The 16,244-nt window shown below is 41.0% G+C and overlaps 1 protein-coding gene across 3 annotated transcripts in view; it reads left to right on the top strand.

Annotated features, from left to right (window-relative positions):
• LOC144737965 (P2X purinoceptor 4-like) overlaps positions 1–16,244 on the top strand; it is a 135,515-nt gene that overhangs the window by 109,554 nt on the left and 9,717 nt on the right. For all 3 annotated transcript variants that reach the window (XM_078620880.1, XM_078620881.1, XM_078620879.1), the window contains 5 exons: positions 2,334–2,475; positions 4,028–4,149; positions 6,430–6,520; positions 8,545–8,610; positions 10,769–10,840. In XM_078620880.1, coding sequence (XP_078477006.1) covers positions 2,334–2,475; positions 4,028–4,149; positions 6,430–6,520; positions 8,545–8,610; positions 10,769–10,840 — 493 coding nt within the window. The remainder of the gene's footprint in view (positions 1–2,333; positions 2,476–4,027; positions 4,150–6,429; positions 6,521–8,544; positions 8,611–10,768; positions 10,841–16,244) is intronic.

The raw sequence follows: 16,244 nt of genomic DNA, 5'->3' as shown, positions 1-16,244 counted from the left end.
TATTCCTCAACAGTACAGAACATGGATATTATTCCCCACAAACTTTGCTTTTGTGACCAGGAGAATGATATTTTGAAATTTACCTATTTTCAATGAGAAAACGTATGCATTTGTATCTTTCGTTCACATAAAGTCCTGGTCACAAAAGCAAAGTTTGTGGGGAATAATAGCCATTTTCTATACTTTTTAGGCATAAGCAATTAAAAATAGCGCTTAGTGCCCAGGAACAAAAATTATGTTACATAGTGATATATATAATGGCTGCAACTCCGCCATGGCTGATTGAGGGGAGGTGAGCCCACGACAGCCCTGAACTCACAGCCTCTAATATCTCCAAATGTCTACCCCTCATGAGAACAGGATCTGGGAGATATTTACCAAGGGGCTGAGTACCAAACTCCAAAAACTATTCAACAAATTGCGTAAGCTGACATAAATTCCGTGAGACCGTATGGGTGGTCGAGATCACGCCTTTCGTCGGATATTACTCACGTCCACACAACATATCCTATGGGCTTCCACTCCACATTTATAAATATGCATTTGGGCTATTTAGATAATTTTGCTGCTATAAATGTCCAAATGATCATATATATAATGGCTGAAACTCCGCCATGGCTGTTGGTCCTCCTTGTGGCGTTGGTCGGACACGGCGTGTTGAGCAAGACAGACATAGCTTGGTGGAACCCAATGACGATGGAGAGCCACATTTATGTGAGAAGTTTCAGTTTCATTTTAATTCATTTATTTGGTATAGCCCTGTGAGTCATTCGGCTCTTGAATCGGGTGCAACCGCAACAAACAAAAAACAAAAAACATGAACAATAAAACATCTTAAACATCAAACAGAAAAATCCAGGAAAAAACTGAAAAATCTTCCAGAAAAAACACCATACACCAAGGCTGTGTGCAAAAATCCCAGTGGGATGCAAGTCAAACAACAACAACCACAAGACAACTAAGATTAAAGCCATCAGTTTAACTCCGTACTACAATAAACAAACATAGCCAAACCAATAAACTTTTGAAATCACCAAAATAAAGCCATAAAAGCAATGTAACAGTGATCATAGAAACTGTGACCGAAATTTCACAATAAACGACATAAACAACATGTACAGTACTACGAAACCCTGTAGCCATAGCTGGCTGCATGAGTCACTCCACAACAGCAGGAGCATCAGTAGGAGTATAAAAAAGTCAATGCACCTTTAAAGATCAGCACACTAAATCAAAACACAAGATCATACTTTGCAGCAGTCATCCAGAGCGAAACATTTGATTTTAGGCCACTGAATAGCAGTGGCAGCTAGAGGTGTACAACTCCTCTAGAGCAGTTTTGAGTGAAAATCTCATAGGTAGTGATTCAAGTTGCAGTTTATTGGCAATAGAATTCCAGACCCCTGGGGGCATCAATAGCAAGGCCCTTCCTCCAGTATTTGTACGGCAATAAAGAATGTGAAGCTGGTAAATGAGCGAACACCTTAGGTCACATTTGTTCTTCGAAACAGAGAGGAGATCCAGCAGGTAGTCTGCGGATTTTTTTGTAAGTACATCGTGAATAAATAAGATCTGATGCACAAGCCGTCGAAATTAAGAGATGTTAAGTTTAACCCAATGTAGAGATCCAAGTGGTGGGTCCTATGTGGGCAGTTCAATGCAAATCTTAAGGCCGAGTGATAAATTGAGTCAAGCTTCTTCAGTACAGTATACGATGTCACAGTAATATAAACATGTCATCGTGTCGATCACACATAATACGTTTGTTGACTTATTGCCGACGGGATCTCACGTTCAACAGTCTCAACTTCACTGAGTGGAGTGTAGCTCGACATTTGGCAGCAGCAGGAGAGGGCTTAAATACCGGAGACTCCATTCATTGGTTGTGGTCTCTTCAATTGTACTTCTTAAATGGTGGGATTTCAGAATGTATTGTACACTAGTGTAAGGTGCAATATTAAGATAATGCATTATAAGGATAATCTAACAAAATCAAGAACATCCTAGGTTACTTTGAAATAGGTTTTATGCACAATACGATCCAAATAAATTATGTGAAGTTTATTTCAGCAATGCCCCCAACTCCCCAAGGTCACCCACCATCAATCCACTCGTCTCATTTTCAACTTCATTTATTCCACGCATTGTCACCACCACCTCGTTTGACACATATAGTCCATCTACTCATCTTGTTTCATCTCGCCAACCATCTTGTACCATGGTTAGTTCAATGTACAGTGCCTTGTTTAAGGTGCTTTATAAATGGATGATAAGATAGTAGGTAAATTGAGGTTCTGCGCGTCAATTCATGCCTCCTCGTGTTTACTCCTCAGCGAAAACTTCCCTCTCAACTTGGAGGACAAAGACTTATCCTCGTGCCGTTACCACCCTCGTGACGACCCCTCATGCCCCATCTTCCGCCTCGGTGACATCACTGCCATGGCAGGGCACAGCTTCTCGAGCATGTCTGTCCAGGTGAACGATGATAATTCATCAACACTTGTTTATGTAAAAAGAGAAATGTATTGAATGCCGATGACAAATTAATTTAGAATGTCCCCAATCTCATCGGATCCCCAAAGCTCCAACCAACATACAAAACATAATATAACACCGCTGTTGGGCTACATAGTGAGCAACACGCGGCAGTGCAGGCACATTCATTGCTACATTGCCTCTGTATTTTTTGTCATGACAATTACTATGCATAATGCCTCTAACCAAATCAGCCAGAATGTGCATAATATCGTCAAAACTAAACTGAATATTGAAGCAAACAATTAGTCTATATTTTGTCATGATATACGGATCAGAAACAAATGGACATTGATGAAGAAGATATGACAACAAACTGAAGAGTAGACAAAAAATAATGGAAAGATGCATGCTTGCAATTACACTGCGAGAGAGAAAGAGCAATGTATGAATAAAATAAATTAAAGCATTCTATGGTTCTTTCGGTAAAGTCACGTATAAAGATAAAATAATGAATTAAATAATAGCATACGACGTTTCGATTGCAACACAAGCAATCATCATCAGGTATAATGAAATAGCGACATAAAATCTAACCAGAAAACTATAGACAGACATATAAGCAGACAGATATCACCAAGATACATAGAGAGAGCAACACAGGTACAGAGAGGGGGTGATCGTCTCTGTGGGGTGGCCTTAAATAGACAGAGGGGGGCGGAGGCAGAGTTTTACTTAACATTTCGATACTTTGCTAGGTTATTTAATTTAGTGTGTTCTTTCTCCCTCTCTTCTAATGTTCAAGCCTGCGTACTTTACTACGCGTCTCTTCGTACTCATTGACATGTAAATTTTTTCTCTAACCCCTCCCTCTCTCTGCCTCCGCCCCCCTCTGTCTATTTAAGGCCACCCCACAGAGACGATCACCCCCTCTCTGTACCTGTGTTGCTCTCTCTATGTATCTTGGTGATATCTGTCTGCTTATATGTCTGTCTATAGTTTTCTGGTTAGATTTTATGTCGCTATTTCAATATACCTGATGATGATTGCTTGTGTTGCAATCGAAACGTCGTATGCTATTATTTAATTTATTATTTTATCTTTATACGTGACTTTACCGAAAGAACCAAAGAATAATTCCTGCAGTCACGAAAGCTCCAAAATTAAGATTAAATTAAAGCAGTTTCATAATATGATTTTGGCTTTCAAGGAAGGTAATTGGGTTTGGAAAGGATACGTTAGTTAAAGAGACAATTGTCAGTGTGTGAGAATAACTGGAGTGGCAGCCAAGAAGGGAATGCACTAAAGACGATGTCCACAAATGGAGTTGGAGCCATGTGATAAGATCAAGTACTGGGTGAATAGTTACATTGCTGGACAAGAGAGTTGACTCATAATGCTCGATGATGATGACTTTTCACTCATATGTAAGAATGGAGTTTTTACAGATAGATATACTAAGTCATAAGAAATAACGTTCACCCACGCTTCCTCACAGGAATCTAAAGCGCGGTATAAATTAATAGTGCATTGTTTTTAACCTCACCTGCAGGGTGGGATCATTGCCATTGTCATCTCCTGGGACTGCAAGCTATCCGAAGCAGAGTGTTTCCCTGCATATTCCTTCCATCGCCTCGATAGAAACTACACCACCAAGCGTGGATACAACTTCCGGTGCGTTCACTCTTACACTCCCACAGAATCAGACTCAGAATACTTATTGATACGGGGGGAATCCAATGAGCTATAAACTATTACTGTTATCTTCACCTTTATGACCATAAATATTACCACACAATCTACTGTTATCCTGTAAATCCCAGGTACTTGATGATGATAGTCAATATCATCAGTATCATCATCAGACAAGGGTTGGTGGTTCACATAGAGAGCGTACATAATGCACAGTGGAGAGGTCGTGTGAGGACAAAGGGGATGAAGAGTGAGTGGATGTGAGGGGGATCAGTGGCTGCACTCGGGGTATTCCACGGATGTCAAGTCGGAGAAACAATCAGCAGCGGCATCTACGTGGGGTGGATGAACTTCGCAAAGGTAATACGACACAGGGAAGGCTGAGTTTATCGGACGAACTATATTCTGTTCTTGCGTATGGAAATATGTTCGCGAGCTAAATGCCAAGGTCTGCTCGCTATGGAAGGGCTTCAGTGGAGAGTTTGTGTGTATTTTTGCTATTCCTCCATTGAAGGAGCACATCCTACAGTGGTTTGTTTACTCTATGGTCCATAGTTTGGGTTGCGTGGCCACAATCGCTCTGTGGCTTGTATTTCATTTTCCATTCATGAAGAAGATGTGCACAGAGGTGTGATGATGTTTTAACGTGATCGATGGTAAACTCGTGTATTCGAGAAATGTCAAAGCCAGGAGGTGTGATGTTTGGGCCTTGACTGAGGTGGTGTTGATTCTGGACGTCCACGTTTTTCCACTCCGATTGCCAGCATTTTACTGGATTCTGGTGAGATTCTAGGATGATGACAGCACGATGACAGAAGGAGAATCGGGACTTGAGTCGGTGGCGAGCGATACTGTTAAAGGCTTGGTGGATGAATAGTCGTTAGCTTGACACTGAGAAGAAATGTGTAAATTCCTTTGCAGTTTGCGTGTCTCTTCGGATATTTTGTAATATTCGCCAGAACAGGAAGCCAAGCGATTGCTGTTGCTTTCAGTGTTATGGTTATGATGCACATTGCGTTATTAAATTGTTCATCTAGAGCAGTGGTTTTTAACCTTTACTGTAGCCTTGCACCCCTTTGGTTCTCAATCGTAAACACAACTATCATGTTAATAAACGCATAGGTTTGATTAAACAAAGTCGGTGTACTTACGTGCCCATGCTGAATATGTGTTTCGATTATTGACCTTAAAAAATATCTGGCCATGTCTCGCACCCCCAGGAGGTGCGGCGTGCACCTCAGGTCAAGAAGAACCACTGCCTCTAGAAGTTTAGTGTACAAGCTCCCGAGCCAGGCTGGAGCAGGATATGGTGCCGCTGTGTAGATCAGTGCTCGGGCAGCCGTTCGCAGCACATCAGCGGAGGTGGTCCAGGTCGGCCCTGCATATGCCTGTCGCAGGGCGATTCTTTGCTTGACCTTTGTAAAGATGTGGATTATGTGAGGTTTGAGGCCAGTAATTCTGTCAGTGATAACCCCTAGATGTTTTGGAGTGAGGTCATAGCACATGGGGATGTGTGATTGCACGATTGTTCACATAGAAGGAAAGGGATAGCTAGGGAGGGTGGTGATAGAGAAAGGGAGGAGCGAGGTTATGAAGGGGAAGGGGGGGGTGATTAAGGTTTTTAGGATGAGGACAGAAAGAAGTAGAGGGATATGCTATTGAAAAAATATTAGTCTTAAGGGAGGAACGAAAACTGTTGAGTGAAGTTGCCTGTTTAATGTGGGAATGGGAGTTTATTTCAGTGGGAGGGGGAAGCCAAGAGGGAAAAGGAGCAGATACGTGACTGAGAAAAGGGGGGGGGGGGGTAATAGAGATTGTGAACGCAGTGGCCTAGATGGGATAGAGTAAGAAATAAGAGAAGTGAGACAGGGTGGGGCAGAACCATGAAGCGATTTGTAAACAAAGGTTGAAGAATATGAATAAACAGCAGTAGTATTCTGGAAACCAGTTTGTATGAAGTTGGAATGAAGGCAACGCTCCGTACTCAGCAGCTATGATCGATTCTACAACCTGTTTGTTCGGGAGGCAAGTTGGGTTGGTCTGAGCGTGGCAAGTTCCATCGGCGTTGAAGTGGACGACAAGAAGGATATTGGTCTGTAGCTGAAGGGCAAGTCCCGCGTCTTCCTTTAAAAAAACTCAACACAAGATAGCGACCACTCGGCAAACATTTCATCACGGCCCTCTGTTTCTCCCACAACGACTGGCTCGCCCTCCTCACCCGTTCACAATTTGCGTGATCTCTTCACAATCTTCTACCGGCAGATATTCTGTGAAGTCAATGGAGACAAATGTTCAAACGCGCACGCTGGTCAAGGCCTTTGGAATCCGTTTCAACATTTTGGTGACTGGCCAAGTGAGTATACAAATCCACAATTTTTTACCCGCTCCCACTCGCTCCCATTCCTGCCATTCCTGAAATGTAATTTTTTTGAATTAATTTGCCTATCTAGGAAGTAATGAAATGCCACTTTTTGGAAGGTCAGTATTTGCATTGTCAGTCTTTGTTTTAAAATTTGTGGTTGGTGTAGAATACTAATCGGTTGGAGGGTTGTCATAAATCAACCGCACAATCATATGCAACACATTGTATGTGAATCACAAATGATACATTGCGCATTAGGATCCGAGGATGGAATGCGCATTACACATTTTTATTATTATTAATACGTGAGTTGATGCTTGAAACCTGAGATGAAGAAAATATATTAAATTGACGTGTCATTGCAATCAAAATTTGCAAGAGACATTGCTTAAGTCCCTAAGTCCTGCTTTGGGATACTTGTAATGTTATTACCCATTATAGAGGTTTTTTTTGGTTAGATCACGTAAATATGAATTCATCGTTGAACCTGCCACCACCTGACACAATCATTTAGCAACGTTTGTCACGTAAACAGAACATGCCAATTCGTTACTAGTATAGCACACCGGTGTGTTGGAGAGTAAATCCACGACATTTAGTTCGTGCTGAACTAGTAACGAATTGGCACGTTTTTGACAAACCTTACTCATTGGCTGTGTTGGGTGGTGGCAGGTTTAACGACACATTTATATTTAAGCGCGTTAACCCACAAAAAGCTCTATTATGGACAAAGTGAGATCAGCTGTTAGAGTATTGGCAATATCCCCGAGGTTTGTGCCCTATGGAACAACGGCTACACGATCTGCATCTATATATGCGCGAGATGATGTCACATGTAAATTCTGTTAAATACTGACCATGCTAGTATTGAGCCTTGAGGGAGGCCATGTTACACTTCGCTCCGTGGTATTCATCTGCAAACTCACCGCACTGCACTATTTGCACTTACGTAACTAAAGCAAACATTTCTGATTTATGGGATCATTTCTGTAAAGTCGGATTTCCGTAATTCGGGTCCTCCATAACCCGGGGACTGCCTGTAATGTGGTTCTTCGATTCGGCAACACTTTTGCAGAACGCAGAACTGCACCATTATACCTAGAAATGCGCACATTATAATACGGAACGGGCGCCGTTATGATGTGGAACGCTCACCGTTATAACGTGAAACGTCCCCATTATAACACGGAACGCGTTTCATTATAACGCAGAACGCGCATCATTATAACACGAAACGCGCACCATTATAACGCGCCCTGTTATAATGCGGAACGCGCCCCCTTATAACACGGCTTCTGAGCAGTCAGTGTGACAAAATACTTTATTGAGCAGTGTGACTGAGCGCTACAGCGATACAGTACGCAGAGTGATACAGTGGCGTACCCTCGGTTAATTGTCCTGCCATCTTACTGCGTGGTATGCGGAGTAGTACATTGTATGTCGCCAAACTTTACCATCACATCATTTATGGGGAAATTGTTGTTCGCTTATCGTGGCACTTTTCAGGAACTAATCTATTACCGCGTTAAATGAGAACCGTACACAAACCCACGCAAAAACACTTTCACGCACGCGCATAAAGACCTTCCCGTGCAAAGTTGCTTGCTCGAACATTGACAAAAATGGACTCTCACACACTAAAAAAAGGAATGCAAACAAAATCACACTGACTTGACGTTAAAATGTAAAAACACATAAATATACTTCGTATGAAAAATAAGAATAGGTTTTACCCTTTCAGGCAATAAAACGGATTTTAATATGTTGAAACACCAACTATATATACTCACCCCAGCCATTGACCAGCAAAATGAATGGAGTGAATGGCATGTTTCGAGGTCATTTAAGAGACAATTCTGTTTCGTTTCATCCATGCCACCTCATGTGCTGCTTTAGCTTCAATGTAACATCAGCATACAACTAACGCATGAGCTGCATCTGTGGAACTTTTACCATCCGTCCTGCCAAGTCACCTATCTCAAACTCTGTCTACACATTGGTATCCTCTTCCGTAGGGTTGGAAGGTCAGCCCTTTACCGACGTTGCTCTACTTAAGCTCGGCGTTCACCTTTTGCTCCATGGTGAGTGGCTTTCCGCAACACGCATACTGTAAATTCGCAAGGGGTGTGAAGATTCGCTGATCGAACTGAACTATAGGTCAGGGAAAATAAAATAAGCTATTTAGAACTGTTTTATCTTACCAGGTAAGGCCCAACTGAGCTATATAACTTTTTTTAGAAGCCACCTAGCCACAAATGATAGCTCAACGAAGTGGCTTATTATCACGTGAAAATGTATACCAGCTAAATGCGTTAAACGTGACGTTGATTCTCAATGTGGAGGGAAAAATCGGAGGACCTGGAGAAAAATCCACGGGGAGAGCGAACATGCAAACTCCAAATATACCAGACGTCAGTGGTCGGGATCGAACACACAACCCTCCTGCACACCAGACAGGGATAGTTACTATCTACTAGCCACCGTGGTGCCCTGGTGTCGTCGGCGAAGAAGTGATGGGGAAAGGTAAACGAATAAATGACAGCTCCCAGAGGTGACATACAGAGGGAGACTCGCGAGGGTCCACAGACAGACCTCTGGGGGAGTGGTTGGAAGCAACAGAAGGAAATGCATGCAGAGAGAGAGAGAGAGACTGGAGCCAGGAGAGGAGTGTGCTGGAGATACCGAGACTGGACAGGGTGGAACGGAGTGTGGGGTGATCATCCGTGTCTACAGCTGCAGAAAACAAAGTCACCATCCAACAACAATGGAGGGCAAAGCGGCGATCATTTATACTGGACATCTGTGAAAAAGAGCTTTATAGCTCACCGGATTCCTCCACTATGAATACATATTCTAATTCTGATTTACATCAGTGAGCAGAGCACCTTGCGGCTAAAACGCAGCAGGTTGGCATAACGGGGATCACATGTAGCATCTCTATAAGTCATCTCAATCAGTTAGCCCATACATCGCCTGGGTCTGTCGAGTTACATCCAGCCAGTGAGCCTTCCACAAATTACGTGGCCTCAAAGTAAATTGGCCTGGTACAGGCATCGTCGAGACGTCACCGTCACTGAAACATCAACGAGATCACCGCCACTGTGTGTGTAGGTATGTGCATGTATGCACGCAGTTTAGGCACATCCGAACAGTTATTTTCATAGTCAAGTTCAGCTTCACAAAACCACGACAGCCTCCTCTTGTCTGCCTCTTTGTTTTATCGTTTTGATGTCTGTATAATTTGTTCATTGTTTTCGGTATACATATATATGTATTTCAATGTTTCCACGTTCTGTCCCTTCGACAAATATCTCCAATGGTTTGGCAAACTTCTCGCATAAGACCTTTGATTTTGCTCATATGTATCTTGATATCTTGAACTTTGCACCCCGCGTGATTAAGCACTTCTAAAATATCCTGCAGTTGATTGCCATTTGACCTCCATTAGTATTTAGGCCTTCATTGACCCGATCAAGTTTTCGGAAAATATATTCTTACACCTCCGAATAACTTTGCAAATAGTAGGTCACCTTGACTGACCTCCATTTTTAAATGTGGGTACATTTCTTCATATCAGTCACTTTGCCATTCTCTATTAGCATGCTACAATATCGGAATGATATTGTGACTTACATATTTCCATGTTGTTACGGCTGTTGCCATATCAATTTCACTTAACATTTTACATGTTTTATTTAGCATTTCAGTTGTGCTCGGCTGTAGTTCCAGGACGTGTGAAGATTTCTTAAACGTTCTTCAACTTCAGTTCACTCGTCATGAACCTGCCATAAGTCGTATGCTCATTATCATATATATATTCTCTATACAGTATTATTTTGCTGTGTACCCTGTAGTCAATATACTGCTGCCACACACACATATACAGTGAGTGGGGAGCCGTAGCGCTCTGCACTACGAACCTACTGACCCGAGTTCGTTTCCCGCTCACGGCCAACATCAGTGACAATTATCTGAACCGGCCCTGGGCCTTTACTAGGTTGACTCAGCCTCAAATGAGTACCTGGTGCGGTACGTAAAAACATCGCCACTAGGAAGACAAACGCGGCTGGGCGTGGTGCTGGCCACCCACCCTCTCGTGTGCCGTTCTGGCCTTCATTTGTGCTCGCTAACAGCACTTGCCCCAACAGTCTGTTAAGGCTATACGGGGGGTCTTTGTCTTCCCACTCACTGTGAATCTTGAGAAAAGTACTGTTTATAATTCCATTCATTTATTTCCAGTTTGCCATTTTTTTCAACTTATTTGCCATCTGGTACTTGAAGAAAAACAACTGCAAAGTCGTGGATAAATCGGTAAGTTTGTATGTTTGCGTGCATGTGGATAATATTTGGTAAAGTGGATAGCAGCACTGTATTACAACATTACTGCCCCAAGTTCAATTCCCAGCCATGGATAACATCAGTGGTGAACATCTGAACAGGTCTTGAGCCCTCCAAATATTTAAAGCCGACTCAGCTTCAAATAAGTACCTGGTGTGGTGTGTAAACCTATTTATTAGCTTCTGCTTATTACATTTTTAGTTGATCTAGTAAATGATTCTTAAAATATATTTGTATTATTTTTATGCCGAGTGCTGCTGTTGTGTCCTGTACACTGTAAAAAATGTGACCCATTGTTACTTAAAAAAATTATGGCAACAAAGTGACACGTAATATAATTGAATAGATTTTAAGCACTACAACTTTGAATAAAAAGTATTGAATAAATTTACAAAAAAATAATAATAAATAAGTACATGGTAATAAAAGCAACAGTTAAAATGTGTTAGATTTAGTAATAGGATGCCAAATGATGAGTTATATAGACAAAAAAAATAGTGTAAATCCAAATAGATTTTACAAGAAAAAGTGATGTATATTGACTAAATATCTGAGCAATGGTAATTTAGATTTACTAAATATCTGGTGGAATGTGATTAATATGTATTAATGATCTGGGTGAAATTGATATAAGCTTACTAAATATCTGTATCAAAATGATTTGGATTTACTAAATAAAATACTTATATTGAATGCATGTTGCCATAACTTTTCTATTTCTAATCCACCCAATATCATGCCTTCGTGGTGCCATAATTCACTTACGTTAAGTCAACCGATCACCATGAAAAAGATAAGAATCATGAAAAGGAACAGCAGGTTAACATTTATTGGTGCAATTTTATCTCAACATGTTTATCCAACATATTACAAGTACAAAACAAAGACAGAAACCATGTATGTGTACAATAGGGATACAATACTGGAAGTATTTATAATTTGTGGGCATTACAGGCACAGATTCCTTTTTTGGATATGATTCAAGGTTTAGTCTTGTTAGCACATTTAAATTACGACAATGTTTTAAAAAAAAATCTGTAAAAATACTTTCATATTATTTCTTTTTTATATGCACAAATTGAAATCCTAAGGGCCAATATGTTTTTCAAACAGCTAAAAGAGATTAAAACATCACATCACACCTAAAAGTTGTCAACGTAAAGGATTATAGACAGTCTTGTTTCTTCCCCAGCATAAAATACATTTTGCTTGAAGGATTTTCCATCAAAAATTTATTTAATATATCCAGTACTATTTGATTTTGTGGATAAAATTATTTCTGCAATGTCTTTATTCTTCAAGACTTCCTGCAAAGTCTGGAGAATAGGCACATATTGAAAGGTCTTGTTCTTTTCAGTATCAATAATATATTCAATGTTATCAACACACTGGAAATGCACCTTAAAATACTTTCTTCTCTTAAAAGCCGAACCAAGTGGACCACCTGCTCCAAGTTCTGTATTAATGGGATGGAAGTTGCACAACTGCTCTGACAATTCAGTTACGATGGCCTGGTCAACAATGCATTTATTCGCCTTCAATGTTGAATCTAGTATGTTTCTAACAACTGCAACTAATACTGAAGATGAAATGAACTGAATGTCTTCAACCAAGGCATCAATGCACTTCACTGAGGCATTATAGATGGTTTCTAGCTTCAGCAGAAGTATGCCAATTCTTTGAAGAACTAAGTATGATGCACTTTCCTGATCACAATCTAAACTAGTGCCCTCAACATCACTGGCCTCTGGTAAATCAGAATGGTCAACAGTCTGATTATGGCGACTCTCATACACGTCTTTCTTAAAATCACTCAAAGAATAGGATTTGTGTCTTCTGCTTTTGTGTTTTAGAAATGTATTGTATATATTTGTCTGAAAGCTGCATCCTTCAAATACACAAAAGACAGTTTCGTGGCTCTTCAGATGATTTCCAATATGCTGAAAGTAGTCCTTCTCTATAGAACAACAAGCATTGCAAACTAAACACTTAAAAGCAGAGATGTTTCCTGACCGTAGACTTTCTTCATCTGAATGGTATCTGGACAAATGTGTGCGAAGGGCACTCACTCTGCGTTTTAAATGTGCAAGGGCAACTGTTATATAGGCATGGCTGGGATTGCCCACGACTAAATGTTGCGTGCTGTAGTCTGTAATGCTTTAGTAGATTTCCTTTTGTGGCAGACAAAGACTTGCAGATCTTACACTTCCATTCCATAAGGAAAAACCTGAGGCAGAAAAAGGTCCATGTATCAGATGCAAGGCCACCAGGTCTCTAATCACATGAGGACAATAGGAGCACATTTACAAGATAATTCCTTATTATTTTTAATATTCAAATTTTCATGCTCAAATTTAGCACATCAACTTCTTGTCACTCACATCATCTAGCTTGCTAGCAACTACACAACAAGCTAGCCACAACGTAAAGGTGACGCTAACTGACTGGTGACAAGCTAGCTAACGTTAGCATACTGTACGTACATCAACACCAAGATATAATATACTGGATGTGTAACGGCAGGTACAGGACTTTTGGTTCGGTACACGCTGTGATCCGAATGAATATAGTCTAGTTTTAATCACGCACGTTACTTTTTCGTGTGCGGAACAAAAATTATAGTCTCATGCTTTTAGTCGAATCAGACTGACTTCCAAATGACTAACGTTGTGCTAGTTAATTCTGATATACGTTACAGCCAGTTAAATTGGCATGCTGTTAACTTGCAGTAACGTAAAACAATGTTCAACTGCTACCACACCTTTGTTAAAAAATTGTTCGCTAAAATAATTAAACATGTCTTACCTTTGGGAGAACGGCGGTCCCTGAAACGTGTCTGTGGAAGAAGATGGTTGACATGCACGTGGCGCGAAAAAATGCCTCGAGTTTGGGCGGAAGTGTAACGTTATTAAATTCAAAAACCTCCCGGTTAGTAAAATTAATCCATTTTTAGCATTTTTGACTTTCCTGATAAAATACAATTAAATTCTACTTAGTTATTGATGGCTGATTTTATTCTAACAAAACTGAGTAAAATACAATTAATAACTAATAGAAATGTGTTGAATTTAGCTCAATGTGATTCCAAACTACACATAGTCTTTATTTTTATGTATAGGCTACTCTTATATATTTACTAAACATTAATTAACCCCAGTCTCGGTTTTTACAGTGTACAGCGCTTCGAGATCCTTGATGAAAACCCGCTCTTTATCAATTTAATTATTATAATTATTTAACATCAGCGCTGGAGATGCAACGATGGTAGGATATAGTTCTGGCCAGGAGGACCGAACCATCGTGAGCTGTTAAGGTTTCGCATCATTGTTGAACTTGTACCGCTTGCCTCAACAATCTTCAAGGGCAAATGTGGAGAATCATTGTCTTTGTTTGAGCGCCTGAGTAAAAAGAACACGTGCAACATCTGCATACCTGTCAACCCATACGGTTTACTCCGTATTCTTGTACAGGAAAATTTAGTTTTCAGGTCCATACGACGTACAGTCATTTCAATACGGGCAATTTTTTTGTGTTTCTCCATTGTGATACGACTTTGTAGGATGAGCATTGAGATTTATAAGGGAAAGGGGTGACCAATAAGGTCTGAATTGGCCTGTAATAAGGTAGGCACTGATGAGGAATTGAAAGGTATGCATCTGCCAGGTAGAAATTGCAGCTCCCACCTAGATCGTAAATATGGACGCGGATCAAGTCGTTTGTAGGATTCATACTCTTAGGTTTTTTTGGTCAAATCACGTAGGTAAAAAATAATAATACTAATAATAAATGAAAATAACTCAATTAAATCACGACGTTTCGGTGGCAACACAAGTCTTCGTCTTCAGGTGGGACTGTCACAGCCAAATTTACTGTATCAAGTGAAGGGAAATCCAAGATACAAGATCTTATATACTGGTTATGGGGAGGGGAGTGGAGAGGAGCTTATCTAAATGTGGCAATCAGGGACTGGGAGGGTGGGGGGGGGAGGTGGCAAAGTGACTGATATCAAGAAATGTACCCACATAAATATAAAAATGGAGGTCAGTCAAGGTGACCTACTATTTGCACCTCCGCAAGAATTACGGCCGGTGTTGGCTTCCAAAACCAAAAATTTGCAGCACTGTTAAACGCTGCGGATGTCAACAACTCGGTAAAATAGATTAGTACATATCAAATAAGATGGTACAAATATGTGTAGTTAAAAATAGATGAAATAGCCACCATTCTCAAGAATGCTAAGAAACCCACTAGCAACATTAGCAAAAACGAACGCTCTGAACTTGCGAATTTAAAAAAGAGAGATGATATAGTCATCCTCTCGGCCGACAAGGGCAATGCTACGGTTATCATGGATAAAGACTCATACAACAACAAAATCTAGGACCTACTCAATGATGGTAGTTACTCCCAAATTAAAAGTGATCCCACTAACAGCCTAACGACAAAAACCAACAAGATCATCACCAGTTCGACTTCCCTAATCGAACCAACCAAACGTTCCTCCCTAAAACCCTCGGCTGCAAGACTTCCCAGATTCTATGGTCTTCCCAAGATCCATAAAGAAAGCACCCCACTACGGCCCAGTGTCCACGATCAACTCTCCTACCTACAAGCTAGCCCGTTTTCTATCAGATACTCTGCTTCCCTTCACTGGCAAGACCACTTCAGCAGTACTTAACTCAACCCAATTGGTTTCTATGATCAAGAACATGGTACTGTCTCCTGGCGATATCCTCGTCAGTTTTGATGTGGTCTCTCTGTTTACCAAAGTCCCAGTGCCTGACACCTTAACAATAATTGAAGACTTGGTCCATCATGGACTGAACTCGGATGTACCTGCGTTGGCTAGGCATTGCCTCACCAACACTTACTTTACCTGGAATGGCACCTTCTACAAACAGAATGAGGGTACCTCTATGGGCTCCCCCTTGTCACCAGTGATAGCTAATGTTTTCATGGAGAAGTTTGAATCAGACGCCATCCAGACGTCTACCCTGCATCCTTCCCCTGTGGAAGAGATATGTGGATGACACTTTCGTCATTTGGCCACATGGACCCCCAGCCTTGAACCATTTCCTGGACCACATCAATTCCAGACACCCATCCATCAGATTCACCATGGAAGTGGAGAAAGATGGCAAACTACCATTCTTGGATGTTCTGTTTGAGAGGAGACCTGATGGCTCCTTGGGACATTCTGTTTACAGGAAGGCCACCCATACAGATTCCTACTTGAAACCTGATTCCCACCACCACCCGGCTCAAAATAATTATCTCATCAAAACACTATACCACAGAGTTCATGTCATCTCTGACCAACACCACCTGACCAGTGAATTGAAACATGCACATCTGGCCCTCAAGATGAACGGATACT

Source organism: Lampetra planeri, chromosome 76 (assembly GCF_965212315.1).
Source record: "Lampetra planeri chromosome 76, kcLamPlan1.2.h2, whole genome shotgun sequence".
NCBI lineage: Eukaryota > Metazoa > Chordata > Hyperoartia > Petromyzontiformes > Petromyzontidae > Lampetra > Lampetra planeri.
Note: the sequence above shows the minus strand (reverse complement) of the source record. Positions and strands in the feature narration are given on the sequence as shown.